This window comes from Hoplias malabaricus, chromosome 4 (assembly GCF_029633855.1).
Source record: "Hoplias malabaricus isolate fHopMal1 chromosome 4, fHopMal1.hap1, whole genome shotgun sequence".
Lineage (NCBI taxonomy): Eukaryota > Metazoa > Chordata > Actinopteri > Characiformes > Erythrinidae > Hoplias > Hoplias malabaricus.
In genome coordinates this window covers 36,956,574-36,976,373 of record NC_089803.1, presented here as the reverse complement: position 1 = coordinate 36,976,373, position 19,800 = coordinate 36,956,574, and the positions used below count along the sequence as shown (strand labels likewise).

At 37.6% G+C, this 19,800-nt stretch overlaps 1 protein-coding gene across 2 annotated transcripts; it reads right to left on the bottom strand.

Moving 5' to 3' along the window:
* Positions 1–7,569: 7,569 nt before the first annotated feature.
* Positions 7,570–17,114, bottom strand: tph1a (tryptophan hydroxylase 1 (tryptophan 5-monooxygenase) a). 2 transcript variants are annotated; one of them, XM_066667519.1, is made up of 13 exons: positions 16,953–17,114; positions 14,629–14,766; positions 14,282–14,465; positions 14,056–14,156; positions 13,795–13,862; positions 13,503–13,699; positions 13,220–13,355; positions 12,769–12,895; positions 12,435–12,530; positions 12,101–12,234; positions 11,846–11,975; positions 7,753–7,929; positions 7,570–7,660 (listed from the first exon to the last, which is right to left on the bottom strand). In XM_066667519.1, the coding sequence occupies exons 1-12, from the start codon at positions 17,046–17,048 to the stop codon at positions 7,852–7,854; spliced, it is 1,485 nt and encodes a 494-aa protein (XP_066523616.1). In that variant the 5' UTR covers positions 17,049–17,114; the 3' UTR covers positions 7,570–7,660; positions 7,753–7,851. The 2 variants fall into 2 exon arrangements, with proteins under 2 accessions (XP_066523616.1, XP_066523617.1); XM_066667520.1 differs by lacking the exons at positions 7,570–7,660; positions 7,753–7,929 and having other exon boundaries at positions 10,916–11,975.
* Between the last annotated feature and the right edge of the window lie 2,686 nt (positions 17,115–19,800).

The window sequence follows — 19,800 nt, the reverse complement described above, 5'->3', positions numbered from 1 at the left end:
TGGGAGAGCGCCCCTCAGATCCGCCATGATTGGTGTGGCCTTATTGAGCGCGGCAGGTGTGAAAACAAGTACAAATCTCTGCAGACCGGAGGCCCGCAAGTGGGTAGAAACCAGCAAGTGGGGGATCTAGATGTTTTGTGGGAAGGCGAATGTAGGAAATGCAGCCTTTGTAATTTGAAAAAAGGGCATAGTTCATCTCCAACAGAACTAGGTACCCTCTACTAGTTGTAGTTTAAAATATTACGTTTCAGTGAAAACGAAATACATAACACTCCTGATATTTTAATGATATATTTTTGGTAATCTGATTATGGGGTGAACTGCAAATTTATGAAATCCTCTCATGTCTACAATCAATATTTTAATTTGATTACAGAATTATAGGACTGTATTATTTGTTTTGTACTCAGCACAGTATTGGATTATAATCAGTTTAAATGTGTAAACCCTTAAGTAACACTTATGGCCCACTATTCAAATAAATATTTAAAGCAGCTCCTTTCCATTAATGGACATGGGAGAAATGGTGCTAATAATTTGCAAATAGTCATAATATTCAGCAAACCTTCCACGACCACTCAGTCATAGTGGGTGTATATGACAATAGAGTCAGTGCCTGTAGCTACAAGTTAGGTGAAATTAATAAGATGGAAATTCACTGTAATGTAGGTATTGTTTAATGAATTCCAAGATAGTGGTGCAACCTTTCAGGAAATTTGGCTCAATTAAGAATATAAACAGACATTCAGAGAAGTTCATTGTACTTCATTTAGTTCCTTTGCATGGTTTTAAATGATTCTTTATAGAACTATGTCCTTGTTGTAGAGTATTATGTATTACTCTTTGCATTCAGATGATCACACATGCTTTGATTTGGCATCAGAACCAGGTCCTGGAACACCCTACTCACAAAATTAGTTGAATCAAGTTTGTTTGAACAGGTAGAATAGGATCAGAATTGGATAACACTGGCTTAGACTGTCAGAAAGCCTCCCTTTATTATTACCTGGATTGTGCATGTGAATTTGTAGAAGGAATATCATTGATTCATTCATTGTCAGAAACTGCTTATCTAATTCATCTCCTCACAGACCATCACATGGAGTGTGGCTCAAACCCACAACCTGGAGCTGTGTGACTGCAACACTACCTGCCGCACTACCGTGCCGCCCGAAGGGCTATCAATTTATTTTAATATAGTTCATATATTTATTCATTATCTGTAACCGCTTATCCAATTCAGTTTAATTTATTTCAGAAATACACAATATGTACGAATATTTGAGGACAAATTTGTAATGAATATATTCTATATTAAGTTGCAACCGTTACTAACACAGATGTGCACACACTGCCTCTCTAATCCCTGTAGAGAAATACTGACAATAGAACTGGATTCTTTGGAGTAGAGAAACATGAACCTAATGCCAGGCGAAGAATATATAGCACCCCATCACTGGGCTGTGCTGATAAACCCATATTTACTGACATGTCTCTTGTTAGGAAGTGAGTAGTAGCCTATATGTAAGCAAACATTATCATTCTCAGTACATGTGGTCTCAGTTAAATGGTTATTTTCTCTATTTATTGCAAGAATTTCACATATTAAGCCAACCACAAACAAGTCTGTAAATCACATAATGCTGAAAATGTACTCCATATAATGTACTCAATGTTTGCAAGGTACAATATTAATACTGAAAACAAAACAGTTATTACATGGTCACCAGGCACACAGCTGTACTACAAAATACACAATAATCTAACACAACGTCCCAAAGAACTCACTGACATTCTCTTAAACTTCCAAACAATACTCAAACAGAGCAATTTGAGCTGCATGAGTTATGGAAATTTGTTAGAAGAAAGAAAATAACTAGGATACCTATTTTGTGCAGGTCATTTTACACAAAGCAGGACATCACAGTTAACCAGACAGCCTAGGTTTCTAAAAGTATCAAACTATATACACTGTCTGAACTGTGGTGTATAAGGTGCCCTGCAGTCTAGTATCTGTGCCTTAATAATTGAGGTGAGGGCCTTACAGTCCAGTTTACATACCTTAAAATTCTGGGGTGAGGGGCATAGCGTAACCACAAACATCGCATTGACCCTGAGACCCTGCTCATCATCACAAGCTTTTAGAAACAGCTCCATATCAGCCCTGTTTTTAAAAAACAAATAAAAAGGGCTTTAGCCTCTGGGTCGTCTCCAGAGCCTTTATGACAACTACATATCTCGAAGCCAGCGACATGCTTGAGTCGTGCTTAAAATGTTCTTCCACGCTCACTTGGAGCTGTACGGCCCAATTGGAACTGTACCACCCACTTGGAGCTGTACGGCCCACTTGGAGCTGCCTCCAGCCTGCAGAGATACCCTTCTCGTTGTGAAGGCAGAAGACAACAGAAGAGACGGGGCCCACGATGATGTGGGATAATTATAGTCATTCTACCAACACCTCGTCGTTGCTACTATAATAATAAAATAAAACTCTGTTCTCTGGTTTGTTTATGTTCAGAAGCTCTGTGTCTTTTAAGGTGGAACGGTTTGTTTGAGAAAAAAAACCTGACATTTGCATGTGGCTATATTTGGACTTGTCTGTTTCAATTAGCACAGAAATTCATTTGTAACAGTAAGCTGTTTAGTTTTTTAGCACATTCGGTAATGCAGTTAGCCGTCTCCTGAGTTTGGAGACATTCCATATTATAAGTAATTGAAAACAACAAAACAAGTAAATATTACCCACATATGGAGCAGGAATAGCACTCATCTCAGATTGTGCCTTTCAAGATATTGAGTTCTCTGCATTGTCTAAAAAAACTCAATATGTCTTTGCTCTGGTGTGAGCAGAGAGAGAAGAACGTCTAGCACACTGGACTGAGACAGTCTGGTTTTTTTATATAGAAAAATACAATTATAAGGAGGATTTGGATAAAACATTTGATGTTTTATATGAACATGTGCACATACCACCTTTAACAAAAATAGGTATTAGTTTGCATATTTCTAGAAAACAGTTAGTTGTTACATATTTATACAACTGTTCACACACTCTGATTGAGAAGCTCCTAACTGTGCTGATATTTTAAGATAACAGCATGTATCACTCATCTGAGCCGTTGTTAACAACTCTCTTTATTCTGCAGCTTTCCTTATTATATTTTTCACCAAAATACATCTGCTCATGTTTCATGCCAGTAAACTGCATTTAGTTTACTTTGAGAATACTAATACTGATTACAAAATTACATACCAAGTATAATCATTCACTGTTATAAAGTTTAACTTTTCTTGTAATAAATAGAGACTGAGGGTTGTAACTGGCAGTAAAGAATTGTGTTTATTCAACACAAATACAAAATAAGACATTAATTATATTGCTTGAGATAAAGCCAAGTTAAGAAAACAAAACAAGAACAATGAAGCGAGAAAACCCATCTGATATCGTTTACATAAATATCATAGATACACAAATATGCCCAATGTTTTTTTTCTTACAATCTAAATACTGATATAAGAACTGTATATAGTGTATTAAATTCAAACTTAAAGCAATAAATGGTGAAATTAGTGTACATTGTGCTCTTGATATGGTGATTCCACAAAACACAACAACAAAAAGTCTGTTTTTCAACATTTTTTTAAATATCTTAAGGAAACAGGTCAATTTTTATCCTGTGTAATCCTATTTTTATATTAGGCCTAAAATTGCAAAGAAATATGTATCTAATTATGTAACCCTAAATACAGTAATGTAGCGGAGTGACCGTATTCGAACTAGTTATGCTTAATAGTGATTTAACTTATAATAATTAGTATTATTATTGATTTAAATGACAAAAACATTAACAATTAATTAGAGAGGGAATACTGTCACCGCTACGTGAGTTCTTCAGGATTATCAGACTCTTAATGAACAAACTCCACACACTATTATTTCAAATAATGGAAATACTTTATTAAGAGGAAAGATAATATTTGATAAACATAGCACAATCATCAAAATCTCACGGAATCAATGCAGGTGAAACCGGTTCGAATTTAGAGTAAGACTAGGCGATATGGCTTGGGAGTGAGGCTTGTTATGATCTAATCTGATCAAGATATGATTTTATCAAGAGATTTAATTCAAGTTCAGCTCTGAAAATGAGGAATTTAGCTTACTTTTCTGCCGATTTCGGGTTTTATAATCACAGCCGCTGATGTCCCGCAGATCTTTGCTCTGTTGTTTCTCTGGGGCTTGACTTGTCACGGCTGAAGTTAGTCTGATCAGTGGGGAGATACCCTCCCGGGTGAGTCAGCCACTTTTCGAAGTCCTTCGGACGGTGTGACATCAGTCGGGGATTCCCTTCACAGAGAGCTGCTGGTCTTTCCACTTCCCGATAGGTAAAAGCTAGCTGTTTCCTCCGATTCCCAGAACTAATCTCGAATTACTTAGCTTCTTTATTTTACGATTTTCCTCTGTCTTAGCGGTGTCTTTTATTCTGGCCACGAATAAGTTTCACCTGCTTTGATCAGTCGTAAAATTAAATACTTGGATTGGGCTACAAACACGAACACAAATAAACAAAGAAAAGATTACTGACAATTACTTGACGTTACTCTGTAGTTTCTGTATAGCACTGCTAACTGACACAAGCCGTCATTGGGAGTTGCGTGAAGTCCTTTTCTTAGAGTGTTCTTTTTGAAGAGTTGTCTTGTCGGCGGAGGGAGAAGACAAAAAGCGAAAAGAAGAAAGCCCGGAAAGAAGAGAGTGTCGCAAGGAAGCGTAGCGAGAGAAGCGAATTGCTAGAGCTGGGCGACCCCTTTTCAGATGTGGCGCGGTCACGCCCATCTCATTTCTTTGATTGGATCCTGGGTCTGAGGCTCACGTGACTTTCTTCACGTTTCAGAGAGAGAGAGAGAGAAGTCATATTTTTGGCTACTGCAAAATACTGGATAAAATAAAATACTTATACATACTTGGGCATAGCATAATGAGTGTACTGGATTATTTTTATCAAATATATATGTATGTATATATCTTGAGTACATTACCAACTATTCTAGATGTTAGAAACTAATTCGTTTTCCTAAACAGAGACAGAAATGTTCCTTCATGATTGAAACAGAAATACACATCACTTCATTAGTTAGTAGACATTCACCTGAGAATAACAGAGGGTAACATTAATACATATTGCATAAAACATTTATTTAGAGGGCGGCAGGGCAGCCATGATTTCGCAAATGTCCACTTGACATCAGAGTGGAGAGTCTTAAACTTTTCATTTCTGAATATTTCATTTCATTTCAAATATTTCGGAAATAAGTTTTTTTCCCACTCAACAGAGATGAATGCCTCAGCTCCTATTACTTTTAACCTCACTTTGTTTAAATGAGTCCCTTCTGTTTAGCTAAATGGATAGAAAGGAAATAATTTATTAACCAACATTTTTAAATAATATTTTGATTTGCTCAGGAACTCCTGTGAGAAAATGGCACAAATTAAGTGCTGTATTCAGTACTGTGCAAAAGTCTTGGGCAATTGAGATCATTATTGTTATTTAAAAACATTTATCTACTGAATAAGCATGGTGCTTTATATGCTTGTATTAAAATTATTACAAAAACAAATACAGTAAATTGATTTTTACATTTTTCTAAAAAGTATTAAACGTAATGTTATTTGGTTCTATTCTGATTCTATTCTTTTCTATTCTATTCTATTCTTATTTTATTGTTATAGGGTGTTATAGGCTTTATTGCTCAGATAAATATCTTCTTCCATGTCATTTTCTCAGGTGCCTAAAATTTTGCACAGTTCTGTATTTGTACGTGTTCTCCCTGTGTCCGCGTGGGTTTCCTCCGGGTGCTCCGGCTTCCTCCCACAGTCAAAAACACACATTGGTAGGTGGATTGGCAACTCAAGTGTCCGTAGGTGTGAGTGAATGTGTTACCTTGTTGGTAATTAATATAATCAAGACACAATAAAAAGGACAGCAACAGCAGTTTTTAAAGCAGTTTTAATTTAAATAGTAAAAAAAAATTAAAAATCTCTGATGTATAGTTGGCCTGGGCAGAGATTTGGGCATCCAAAGTTTTGGAATGGCTCAGAGTTGAAATGGCCCAGTTAGGCCTAATGCATAAAAATCGGACTGTTAGCTAAATCCAATTTCTAAGCTACATATTATCTGCCTCCTTAAACTTTAGGAACTAAAAACTTTAGAAATGGTTCCTCAAAAATTATTTAACAATCACTAAATCTTGTCCACAGGTGGGTGCTGTTTCACAAAATCTACTAAAACATACTGTTTTGTGCCCAAAGAACGGCTACAAAAACAGTGCTGAAATTGGTTTGTGAAAGCATTACACAGGCATGAAGTGTGGATTAAGTTTGCAACTGATTTTTAGGGTTAGGTTTAAAACGTAAGTAAATTTATGATTAGGATTATGTTAGTCATTAGATTTGGGGGTGGGTGTTAGTTTTTCAGAAGCACAAATATTTTTGAAATTCTGGAGCCTACAGTTATGTTTATGTTTGAGTTTAGGATTATAAATAACATTTATTGGTTATTCAGATTAGATTTCGGTTTAGGGTAAAGGTTATTGTTAGTGTTAAGGTTATGTGTTAGTAATAGTTTTTCATAAGCACAAAACTAGCTAAGAGTTACATTTAGGTTTAGCATTGTTGTTGGGGTTACATTTACATTTACATTTATGCATTTGGCAGACGCTTTTATCCAAAGCGACTTACAAAAGAGGATCTAACATTCGAACTACAGCACAAATTATACAAAATGCCTTACATTAAGTGCAATATACCAGGAAGTAATAAGTGCATTAAAGAAAGACATTCAGTGCAAAAGATTTCAAGGGTTTCAAGGATTTCTTGAATGCGGAGAGGGTTTCTGTTGCTCTGATAGTGCTTGGAAGCTCGTTCCACCAGCGTGGTACCAGAGATGAGAATAGCCTCAACTGACCTGTACGGGGTTGGTCGTGTTAGTTGGCGCTCCTTTGAGGAATGGAGAGGGCGGGCGCAAACCTATGGTTTTAAGAGTCTATGGAGGTAGATGGGAGCAGAACCAGTGAATACTCTGAAGGCCATCATTAGTGATTTAAATTTGATGCGAGCAGCTAAGGGTAGCCAATGCAGCTCAATTAATAGGGGTGTGATATAGGGGTTGGCTTACAGTTATTGTTATGTATTGTTAAACAAGCACAAAATACATTTGAGTTAAAAGTTAGGTTTATGGTAAATTTTAGGGCTAGGTTCTGTGTTAGCCTTACACAAAGTCAGAATGATGCATTTTTCCACATTTTGTAGCTTAAATTTAGGGTTATGTTTAAGTTTGGTGTCAGTGCAAGGCTGATCTCTCATGCTTGGTAACCAGTAATGAAGAAGAAAACCGTTCTGTTCTGTTAACTGTGCTTTAGGATTCGCCCAAAATGTAACGTGTTTTGATCAACTACAGGTTGTGTTAATAATTTCTCAAATAATTTCTCAATTTCAGGATGCATCATAGGTCTCAGAGTGCCCAAAGCCCCACAAAATGATGTAAATGGGAAAATCAGAATATTTATTAATTCTGAGTGATCCAGGGGTGTTGTAGGATTTCTTGCAATGAAGGTCTGGATCTCGGGTGCTTGTCCAAACATCTGTTCAGCAGATCTGCACAGTCTGCAGAGAGATAGAGACAGGCAATGTTTTCCTCTGGGTCTACTATGTGTGTTTGTTTGTGTGTGTGTGTGTGTGTGGTTGTTGACACTTACATTGGGACAGATACTGGGGGATGTAGAGCTCCTCACTGATGATGTCTAGAGGGCTGTGGAAGGGCAATCGCCCAGTCAGGAGGAGGTATAGTGTAACTCCTATCTGCCACACTGTGCATGGCTCAGCGTTGTATGATCTCCACACAAACCACTCTGGAGGAGTATACTCCATCGTTCCTTTAAGGAAAGAACAGTGATAATGACCATTAATCAAAGACGCTATTGAAACACTGCTCAAAAATTCACAATCAGAGATTTCAATAATTCACTGTTCAACAGAAAAGTGGTAGAAAGTGCTCTTTAGAGAACCCAGCAGTGGCTGTTTAAAGAACCATTTTTGAAAAAAAAAAAAAAATAAAACCTATCCAAAAGTTTGTAGACAACCTGGAATACTAGTGAATGCAACTGCTTTATTGTTAACTCATTGGGGACACTTGTGTAACTTTAGAAAATAAAATGAATTTGGAAACCACAGGTGGGCATGTCTTCACTGTGCCCAATTCCAAAAAATTGCCTTGAGGGGTATAAATCCCCCACCCACAAGCCCTCCAGCACTGGGTGGTGGAGAAGTGGGAAAGGTGGAGAAGTGTGTGCACTGGAGTGCTCTTTAAAGTTTAAGGTTTACATGAAAGTGAATCTCTGGCAGTGTTCATTGCTAATCCATACCACCAAAACTGCTGTAGGGATCTTCCTTTTAAGAAGGCCACAACCAAAGCCTGTTCCAAATGGCTTAGTTTACTGTTTAGATTTAAATATCTTTAGCCTTCTAGCTAGGTCTAAATTAGCCGACTCCAGGAGTGTAATTATCTGAACAGACTCTTCAAGTGATTTCTGCTAAAAAAAAAACAAAGGTCTCTGTACTTTTTTTAAAAGTAAAATTTTTTAATTTCTGAAATTACTAAATAATTTAAATCAAAACAAAAGTTTCTCTCTGGGCTTTTTTTTTTCTGTAAATAATTCTGTTAACAGGTTTCCTCCTCTGCTCACAGGGAGTTTGATATGGAGAAGAGTTATGTGAGAAATTCAGGCAGAACTCACTCTTTCTGGAGTGTAGAAAAAGTCCGGACATGGTTTTCACAAGGTTGTGTCAGCTCAACTGATCAGCTGTGTCTGTGTTGTGATATGAATTCTGGGGCAGTGGGCAGATCTGGTGATGATGTCATAAACGTATACACAACCCAACAGAACTGACCCACATATCACCATTGAGACGCAGGATCTCACTCACACTGTCCCTTCACACTGAAGTTAATGTTACGACACAATGATAAACTACAAGATGGGACGGGCCTGGGAGTTTAAATGGTTAATAGTGATGAGACTGATTTTTACAAAATATGTGAATATCATTCATACATCTCATTATAAACACAGAATTGTGTACAACACCCTCATTAGGATGAGCACAAATAATATTAATCCAATTACATTATTTATTGAGGATTACGTTTATTTTTGTATTTATGTATATATTTTAAGACAGGTCTGCTCTGATATTAATTAGTGCAGGTTTAGGGAAGCACCGATAGATGTGTCTAATGTTTGATGAGAAAGAGGACACGCTTGTGCTAAAGTTTGGGGACAGTGGCTCTGAAAAATCTGTCTCCAGCTGTGGGAGGGGTCAGTTAACTGCAGGTTTCAAAGAAAGTATTTGGTTTATTACTACACCAGAGCACCTTTTACTGCACAGAATACAGTTTAGAATGCAGAATGAATTTAAAGCTTCATCAACATGGTTCTTTATTTAATTTGGATTTCATGGTTTTGCTAATTGAGTTGTAAAATACATTTAAATATTTACAAAAATGAAATGTTATTGCTAGGGGGCTCATTAATGAAATACAAGAAAATGTTCAGTTATTCCACTGGTGATACAAACAATGACCCTGGAACCGTTATCTGTCAGAGAGAAAGAAAAATATGTATATATATATATAATTTTAACGAGTAATTTATCCTTGGCAGGTAGGAATCAGAATGGGCTAGCTTTTAAGGGAATTCTACTAATGTTATGTTTTCAAAGGAACTCACTGTTAAATATTTCTAAATAAGTATAAAACTTTAGCAACAACCCTGTCAAAAATGTGCATTCTAACCCTGTATGCCATGTTGGCCAAGGGGTGCAAGAGGAGGAGTTGCTCCGACCACAACCCCTGGTGCATTATGCAACAGAAACACTATGGAAGCAAATCTGTCTCATCAGACTTTGAATATTACCACCTTTGAATTTGTAGAACTGAATTATTTTTTGCACTGAAATGATGCATCTGAATTTTGCTGCTTTTGAATTTAAGTCTTCAGATTTACACCTCTGAAAATTATGCATCTGAATATAATTGCTCTTGAATAGAACTCGTGAATTTTCAAGAACATGTTTTAACTGTCATTATTCAAGGTTAATAAATTCAGATAACAAAATTCAAGCTCAAAAAAAAATCTAACAATATATTTCGAAGTTGCTCAAATTCAGTAGACGAAATTCAGAAACCAAAATACAGGTACACATCCGGGATACAAAGGGTGAGCAATTGATTCATTAGGATTTTCTCTTTCACTTTAAATGCTGCACTAGATGCATTCTGTCGCCGCTAGGTGGCGAAATACGAACACCACTTCCACACCGTGGAAAAACTACACGTTTAGCTTCCTTCAGCAGATGTTATCTCCTTATATTCAAAGTGTCTCAAAAATCTGAAAGGCTCATTGAAGACACAGTATAACAGACTATTGATATCCTGAAGATGAAGAAATTTTGTCAATGGAAACTGTTTTGGTTTCTGAATTTCGTCTACCGAATTTGAGCAACTTTGAAATATATTGTTAGAATTTTTTTGAGCTTGAATTTTTTTAATCTGAATTTTTTAACCTTGAATAATGACAGTGAACACGTGTTCTTGAAAATTCACGAGTTCTATTCAAGAGCAATTATATTCAGATGCATAATATCAAAGCAAAATTTTCAGAGGTGTAAATCTGAAGACTTAAATTCAAAAGCAGCAAAATTCAGATGCATCATTTCAGTGCAAAGAAAAATTCAGTGCTACAAATTCAAAGGTGGTAATATTTCAAACCTGATGAGACAGGTATGCTTCCATAAAACACCCACCAATAACACAGAATTAGTTAGAGTAAAAAAATAAGAAATTTTATTATAAGGAGCCTCTACATTGTACATTATACATCACATTCATAAAGCAGTCTGATGCCATTCAAAAGTAGGACTGCCTTACCTCAACTATGTGAGAACACAACATTTAGATTATGCAGAAGCTTAACATACGTTGACACCGAATTGCGGGGAAAAAGAATTGTACAAACCAATGGCATTTGCATTATTTATATTAATTCTAAATAAGTTCAAGCTCTGGTTAGATAAGTGTTAAAACTGATCATCACAATATAGATCAAAGCTAATGACATGGGAAAATTTAAGAAATATAAGAATTAGATAGAATTAGGTTCACGCTGAGACAAAACATAACATGTAGTTGTCCTTTTCCCCTAATACTGTGTACAGAGAAAAACAGCTAAAGCTCCTATCATCAAGCTCATTATGAATATCAAATGGTAACGTACCAGATCTCTCTTTGAATAAGGTGCATTACAAAGCCAAGATAACTTTCAGTGACTCCTACATGATAAAGCTGACATTACAAATACATAATTTTGACAACAACAAACATCACAGCTACAACATAGAGTGTATATAGTAACAAATACCATGGAACACTATTCATTTATTTACTCAGTACCTTTGCATAAACTCTCTGGGCACAAATCTCAGTAAAACAAAAGGTGTAGAAACAGCAAGAGGATGTAGCTATTTTAAGTGTTTATCATGAATTGATTGACACTGGAAAAATATAGTTTGACTTGTACAGAGATTAATTAATTGTTTTTTTTAAATACAAAACAAGGCATATTGTTTTCATGAGTAAAATATTTGGGAAAACCACTTAGAATTTGTTATGGAAACTGTTATGGTTGTTTTTCAGTACATTTGCTCTTAATGGAAAAAGTAATGTGTAAAACACGATGTGTAAATCATTCAGACACCCAGGTGTTTGTTGAGTCTGTTCAGTGCGTCACCCACGATGTCCAGTTCGTGTCTCAGTTCTTCCACTACACTGTTGATGCTGGTTGTGTCCTTTAGGACATCCACACTCTGTGTGTAAGGGTTATAACGCACAGTAAATGGCCGCTTGATTGTCTTCGCAAACTCTCTGAAAAGTCAAAAATTAATCAGACATTTGTTAGTAATGACAACTGCATTTGTAAAGGCCAGAGGAAATTTAAGCACAAATTAAAGTCCATCATTCTGTTAAATTTCTTCTTTAGTTATACGCACCTCATTTTGACTTTGGCCTCCTCAAAGCTGTCTGACACAAAGTACACATCTTGGAATGTGGTGATGATGCACTCTTGTTTGCATGTGACTTTAGGGTCAAAGGGCATGATTCGGGCGTTACCTGACAGAGCATGCTGTAGAAGAAACAGTATAATTAGTCAATTGCATGATTATATGGTTAAAGGCATGCATGGCATATACACATTAATCTATGTATGCAGTGTGTGTGCATGAGAGAGCATGAGAGAGAGAGAGAGAGAGAGAGAGAGAGAGAGAGAGAGAGAGAGAGAGAGAGAGAAAGACAGAGTAAACCCATATAAACTAGGAATGTTACCTTTAACTCACTGATGGAGGACAACAGTCCTGCCCCGTATGCTCTCAGTTTCCCCTCTTGCTTACACAGCCCAAACTCCACAGTGAAGAAGTAACACTGAAAAAAACCCAGACTTCAGTGAATATCAAGTTAGCAGGCACAGCTCAGTGGACTAGAATGTTTCTGTCAAAGTGTTATCTTGGTTTGTATGGTTTGGTGCATGTGTATTGTTTTAATAAATACAGTAATATTTGTGGTATTGTACCACAGACAGCTAGGATATTTAAAAACAGAATACAGGGTACTTTGGAAAATGACTCATCCTTTATGCCTTTCACGCAGGATAATTACTCACAGTGGCAAGCTTTTGAACTGCGTCATCAGATGCTCCCAGTGAGGCAAGTCCAATCTCCTGACTGAACTGGGCAAAGCTGGGCTCGGCCAAAAGTGGTACATGTCCCAGCAGTTCATGACAAGTGTCTCTAAAACACACAAATGCATAAATGAAGCAAAACTTTTGCTATGTGCTTTTATTCCTAATGCCTGAAATATGTTGCAGCATATGATCAGATGATATTTACATAACATTGTTAGGCATATAATAAACATATGCAAGCCTTACAAATTAAGTGCAAATGTAGAAATGTACACAAAATTGTAGATACGAGGTTAGTGCCCTGCAGTGAGTTCATTCTAATGTTTTTAAAACATCTGTGACTAGTAATTCTTAAAAAGCATCTGCATATGAACGAATGATTTCATATTTACTCATTTACAGCATTAGTAAGTATGGTTTGTGTACTCACGGTTCAGGTGTGTAGAGAGGGTCTGAGCTGTGTCTGACGTACTGTGTGCAGTGGAACACACGGAAGGCGAGTCCTGCCAGAAAGTCTCTGGGCGAGAGGTATCCTGCCACTGGTCTTATGGTGAACCCTGTGCGCTCTGAATATGCAGTAATATAAACACAATTATACAGGGCTTGGAGTGTTGCCGTTCTGAAAATGACCATCATCTACATTGTCTAAGACACATATATGCACACATTCACACATATTATAGAGGACTCACAGTATGGTAACCCCATCTCACCTCTTAGGAAGCGTGAGACATCCTCCAGCTGGGGAATGTTGTCCTCACGGTACTCGCAGTACTTGTTGAGCAGAGGTAAGTTCTTCAGGTATTCACGGCAGGCGTGAGTGGGATACAGCTTGTTGAGCTCTCTAAACACAACCCCCCATGTCTTCACCTCCTCCTCTGTGAACTCAATGCATGGAATGGGGTCTCCACTGGAGAAGGGAAGCAATGTGAGAAATCAGTAGGAAAAAAAAAACTTTGATCATTTGTAATAAAACTGCAGGACATTTCTAAGGTAAACACTTACTGCTTGTAATTCATAGCCAAATCTGCAAAATACTTTCTCCTTTTGCGATAGACATTGTCTTTAAAGCCCTGCCCAACAGAAAGAGAACAGAGACATGGAGACAAAGACAAGCAAAAGTTTTAAGATAATGTTTTAAATGACTAGGTTTGAATTATAGAGATAAATGAACCAGAAGAGAAAATGTCCACTCAGATTGTTTTATCTGGAAGCAGCCCAGTGCTTTAGCAGTGATACCGCATCAGGGGAATTTTCAGCACTTACCGGGTGGTCAGCGTCCAGGTCTGATCCATACATCAGGACACGGTTAGCACATTTGTCCAGATCTGAAATCTTCTTGGGAAACCAGGGCACACTGTCCATCTCTACAGGAGAATAACACATGTTCATAATTTCTGTTACATACATTTGACTTTTTTTTTTTTTGCTCATGGCATTAATGCACTGAGTCATTCAGCCTGCATCACTGCATCAGAAGACAGACTCATACCGTCTTCTTCTGGAAGACTCTTGCTGGGTGCCTCGGTCTCCAGCACGTTCACGTGTTTGCGCAGCAGCTGGATGATCTCGTTGAGCTGCTCGTGGTTACTGTCACAGTCCACAAAGATCTCAAACTCTGAGTTACGCCTCCTGGATTTCCTGGATTCTATATGCACAAGGTTGACGTGGTTCTCCTGTTGGATACATTTGTTTGAAATAATAACTGCATTTAGGGGTGAACTGTAAAACTGGGTTGAAACGTAATCGTGAGCACAGCTGATAGAAGTGATAAAAAGCAAAAGGGGTTTTCTTAGTTTCAATTCTATTGTACTGTGAATAATGACAACATTTGAATACCTGGAATAGTTTTAGAGCTTTGACAAGTCCCCCGACTTCATTTTTCAAAGAGAATACGATAGCTGCGCGACCTTTCTCTGCAGATGCGCTCTTGTTGTCTTTGTTCTCATCTATCTTTGGAAAGGCAGATTTGTTCATCTGTAAAAGACAAATGAAATATCAGTATCAGTTCTTTGACCATCATCCACATAATGCTTTGTATGTTTAATTAGGAAAAATAATTGTACTATATTCCATTTTAATTGTAGATTTCATATTGATTTAGTACTTCCCCATTGCAACCCCAAGATTTTTATTAATTTTCTGTTTAAAATCGTTCGTTCATACTGACCTTACCATTTGGAAAACAAAATGTAGGAAACCTTCAGAGAACAGAACTGGACTTTATGAGCATGGATGCAATTTTGAAGGTACAGTTTCACTGTCAGCCCCTTTAGCGAACAGAAATGTACCTGTGCAGCATCGTCACTTATTATAGGGGTACAGGCTATTTCACTTATTCCTGAGATTTCACCTCCCACTAATGACCAAACTGTTTACAACACTATAGCTCAGTCAGATTCATCTGATTTTGATACTGACAGCACTCAAGATTTATGCCAATCAGATGTTTATGGATTGAGCAAAAGGAAGCAGAAAACATACCATTAGGTCAGATAAGACTTTGCTGACCCTGTAGGAAATTGCAGTGTCACTGTAGCATTCTATATTTATTATTAAAGAGTAGACCCAGATTATTCAGAAATGAGACGGTGTGGTGCATTAGGGGTGGGGTTTACAGAGATACTTTAAAAGATATTGTTACAAGAGCAAAACACATGCACATAAATACAAACAAGTCTTTCTTTCTCTTAAACCCAGACTTATACTGTCAGGTTAGAATAAATATACTTTCTGCATAACACTTTTACTCCTGGAAACACTGACAGCCCCGAGCCAGGCAAACAGTGAATGAGTTTATCCAATTAAAGCCTTTGACACGAGACTGTCTACGCCCTCATTGCACTCCTGCGTCAGTTCAGCACCGAGGACAGCGTCGAGTCACTCACATACACACACACATACACACACACACAAATATACTCATGCACACTCTCTTTTACCAACCATAGTTCTTCTGGTGAGTAAGGGGGAAAGCAGCTGCTGCTGTTTTCGTCTTCCCGTTAGAAGAATCCTAGTCAACATTGGTGCATTGAGAGCGCTCAGAGTCAGTCTCACAAGTCAAGGTCACTCTCACGGGTGGTTCAGGGACTGTCTCACTGGTCAGAGTCAGTCTCAAGGATCAGGGTCAGTCTCACGGGTCAGAGTCAGTCTCACGGGTCAGAGCCAGGCTCAAGGCTCAGAGTTAGTATCTTGGGTCAGTTAGTATCTTGAGTCAGAAAGAGGGAGAGAGAAAGTCTCTTAATTCAGAGTTAAATCCATCTAGTGGGTCAGAGTCAGTCTCTCAGGTCAGCGTTAGTCTCTCGGGTCAGATTCAGTCTCACGGGTTAGAGTCGGTCAGTCTCACGGGTCATGGCACACGAACCTTGCATCTCGGTTTAATGGACACGGGCTGTCGTCTGTCTCGCGGAGTCTCCTTACAGTGCAATCCCATTTGGAGAAGAAGGAAGCCTATTATTAGCATCGTCTTACCTTAATCTAACACGGGATTAGACTGCAATTAGTCACTGTTCTACGCGCGTGGTTCGTAAGCATGTTTAATGGAGATGTACCTTCGCCCTGTAGTCTCAAGCCTTTGTGGTCAACAACGAGCAAGGGCTTCATTTCTAAGAGCACTGATAGCCTAAGTATTGGTTAGGGAGAGAGCGAATTAGCCGAGTAAATTCCACCGTCTTTAATCTCGTCTCCTGGGCTTCCTTTAGTTTGACACGTGTAGGCTACTTCATCACTTTCACTAAAGCCGTCTCCGTGTGGCTTTAAGCTCTGATGGTTTTCAGATGAATGAGTTTTTGATGGGAGGGCTGCAAACGACACTGTTCAGACACTTCTCAACTGCGTGCTGCTCTTGACCTTCTTAGCGTCTGACGCACTACTGCAGGGCTTAACCGGTTTATTCAGCAGAGCCCATACGCCACAGGTGTGTCATACATCGGCTAACCATTTAAATACGTCCTTACAGCTATAAAACAATAAGATAAATATATTTTTTCGTTTGTTGTGGATATGTCTCACGTAGAGTCAAAATATAAAGCCCTATCCACACATTGCAAGTTAGTTTGGGGGAAATTAAAACACAATTTAAAAAAGGCCTGGTACTACGGAGATGGTCAGTAGTGTATCTACATTTCAGCTACAGTTAAGAGCGACTGTTCGCGGCAGCCTACCTCATTATTAAGTTGCTTCTCTTCCAGAGTCAGACCGAGGTTCATGGAGTCGAAGGACCTTCCTCTGCGCGGGCCCTCGCTTTTGGTCGAGTACATTCTGAGCTCTGCGCCTCCGCTATTTATTTGCCTGTGCTCTGATTATGAGCGACCCGTTTCCTTTCTCAGTTTGTCCGGGATGGAATAATAGACGGAGGCAGTGCGCTTTGGTATTTATGAACGGCAGTGCAGAGGCAGGAGGGGGTGGGTTGGGGTGAGGAGGGGTAGGTGGGTGGTGTGGGGTGAGGTTGGTAAGGTGTGTGAGGTTGGGGGGAGGGGTGGGGGGGGGGGGTAGGCTATAGTTCCGTGGACTGCTAGAGGCTAGATAATCTCCCCCTCGAGAACAAATGGAAAAAAAGCAGCATTGCCTACGTCACGGCGACTTTCGTGTTGGAGATTTACTTTTTCATTCTCTCTTTGATGATTTACACACACACACACACACACACACACAGAGAGAGAGAGAGAGAGAGAGAGGGAGAGAGAGAGTTATGGAAATGCTCTATTTTCCTCAAGGACGGTTGTCATGAGTTACACGTAGAAAAGTAAACAAACACAACTCTATGCACCACACTGCTGACTTCAACCCGGAGGATTTATTCAGCTGCAACAGAGTCAGAAGCTGAATGGTTGGTTTTAGTGTATATTAAAATACAAATTACAACCACGTTTATCATTACAACCTTCAATGGACGAAAATTGTCGCTGCTGAAACTCGCATTGTAGCGAATGTTAAATCAATTTTTACAGTCAGACTTTATTTTATCTCCTTTCTTTAAACGCACGATCACTTCCCTTTAATTTGACCATCATTTATTATGAGTGCAAAATCTTATCACTGTAAGGAAGGACATTACCTATTTACTATTGCAGTGGCCAGCTAGAGTTACTGCCTGTTTATCTTTAGCAATTTTGAGGTCGTATGCTATAATCTGACTCTCACTGAGGGCATAAACCTAAACCTATTGAGTAAACTACGTATACAGAAGCAGAAAAAATAATAAAGTGGGTGCTTAGGCAGAGCTGAGCAGCAAGAAATGTTAAGCAGACCTGTCAAAGTCTTACTGTATCATTGTATAAAGGACACAGATTTGGGTTACTACTTGGGTTAATTGCACTCACCATTGTATAACTGTCTGCACTTTGTCTTCTGCAGCTAAGCTGACTACCTGCTGACACTAGACTGGTTCTTTACCAAGCTGTCTCACCATCGCTGCCATTTCACAAACCCTGAATTAAATGTGTGGCCTGGGCGTCTCATACCCAACAAGTCTGAGATAAATCTGTTCTTGCCTTGGCTTTGCCATGCAAGAATTACTTTCAGCTAAATTCAGGTTTGCACAAAAAGTCTATTCTTATTCCTAACAGTGGCATGCACTTACTGATCACTTAATCATTTCAGAAGTAATAAACCTGTCATTATTTTACATGTTGCTGGAAGAAAGTCAGAAAATGAATGGAATAGTCTTTTAATATATAAAAGGCCCAGTCGATATTTTCCAATCGAAGTAAAAATATTTTAACTTGTAATATAAGTTTAACACAATGCTTTCTGTTCCTTGGTATGATTACTGATCATTTTGTTGATCCATTGATCCTGAAATTTCAATTTAAAGATCAGCTGCCATTTTTAAATGATGTAAACTGACAAATGTAAATGTAAATGATGTAAAAATGGAGGGAAAAAAATATTTTGTTCCAACTCTACATATAAAAAATTTAATTGAAATTAAATAGTATTATTGGGATTATGTGAAGTTTTCCACCTTAATGTCCACCCCTTAGCCTTTATAAAATAACAAAATTGTGTGAAATAGTTGTAGAATTAGTTAATTTTGCTTACTTTAGTTAATTAATGCTTACTTTGTCCTTTCAAATATTTTTTGAAAGGAGCTCAATTTCATACCTCTCACATATATTATCCCCTCTAGATTCATCAATGATGTAACCAACATACAACAACTAAACAATGTAAAAAATAAGAAAATTCAGGGGCATTAACACAATCTTTTATTAATAGATTAATAGATTCATAGCTAAATGTAAAATCAAATGTCACAACACAGAATGCATACACATTTGAGGTGTGTCTGGAAAAAAATGTAATTTAAATTTATTCAGGCTGGAAACGATGAATAGTATAGTGAACTACACTATGATTAACAATGAAAGAACAGTGTGCATGAATGTACCAGTCTGTTCTTGTTGCTGCTACAATGAGGCCTTTATTCTGTTTTAATGATCTCCACCTGTTATGAGTAAGTTATAATGGGTTAAGTTGTAATTCCTCTTCTAATTCTGAGCGGTTCACAAATAACAGGGCATGCAAATAAAAATTATATATGGATTAATAGCAGATGTGTGTAGTTTAATTGTAATTAAATAAGGTTAAAATTTATTTAAAAAATAAAAATAAATAAAATAAAATCTATGTTAGGTTGTGCCCTGCTGAGTTTAACATTTCAGTTCTTAAGTGTTGTCTTGTTGATAATATGACAGATTTTTAGGACATTCACCTAATTGCACAATTATTTTATATAATAAGTGCAGACAAAAACGTTTATAGTTAAGGCAGTTAATATTTCTGTGACGTACATTAATTCAGCTGACACTTAAGAAAAGGTTTCCTTTATATTCTGTTCCTTTTTTATGAGTACTGACATCTTAAATAGAATAAGCAGTTAGTTACTAGTGCAGAGCTTTTTAGCAGTAATAAACTGACTGTGATATGACAGTTAACTTAGATATGATCAAGTGTTGCATAATAAATAATATATACTGTGCACACAATATAATAACAAATATTCTTCAT

Excerpts from the sequence above, each read along its gene's own strand:
- tph1a (XM_066667519.1), bottom strand. The coding sequence starts at position 17,048 with ATGTACTCGACCAAAAGCGAGGGCCCGCGCAGAGGAAGGTCCTTCGAC. Across the intron at positions 12,235-12,434 it reads CCTCCATCAGTGAGTTAAAG|CATGCTCTGTCAGGTAACGC; the intron begins GTAACATTCCTA and ends TTTCTTCTACAG. Across the intron at positions 11,976-12,100 it reads GAGGCCAAAGTCAAAATGAG|AGAGTTTGCGAAGACAATCA; the intron begins GTGCGTATAACT and ends TTGACTTTTCAG.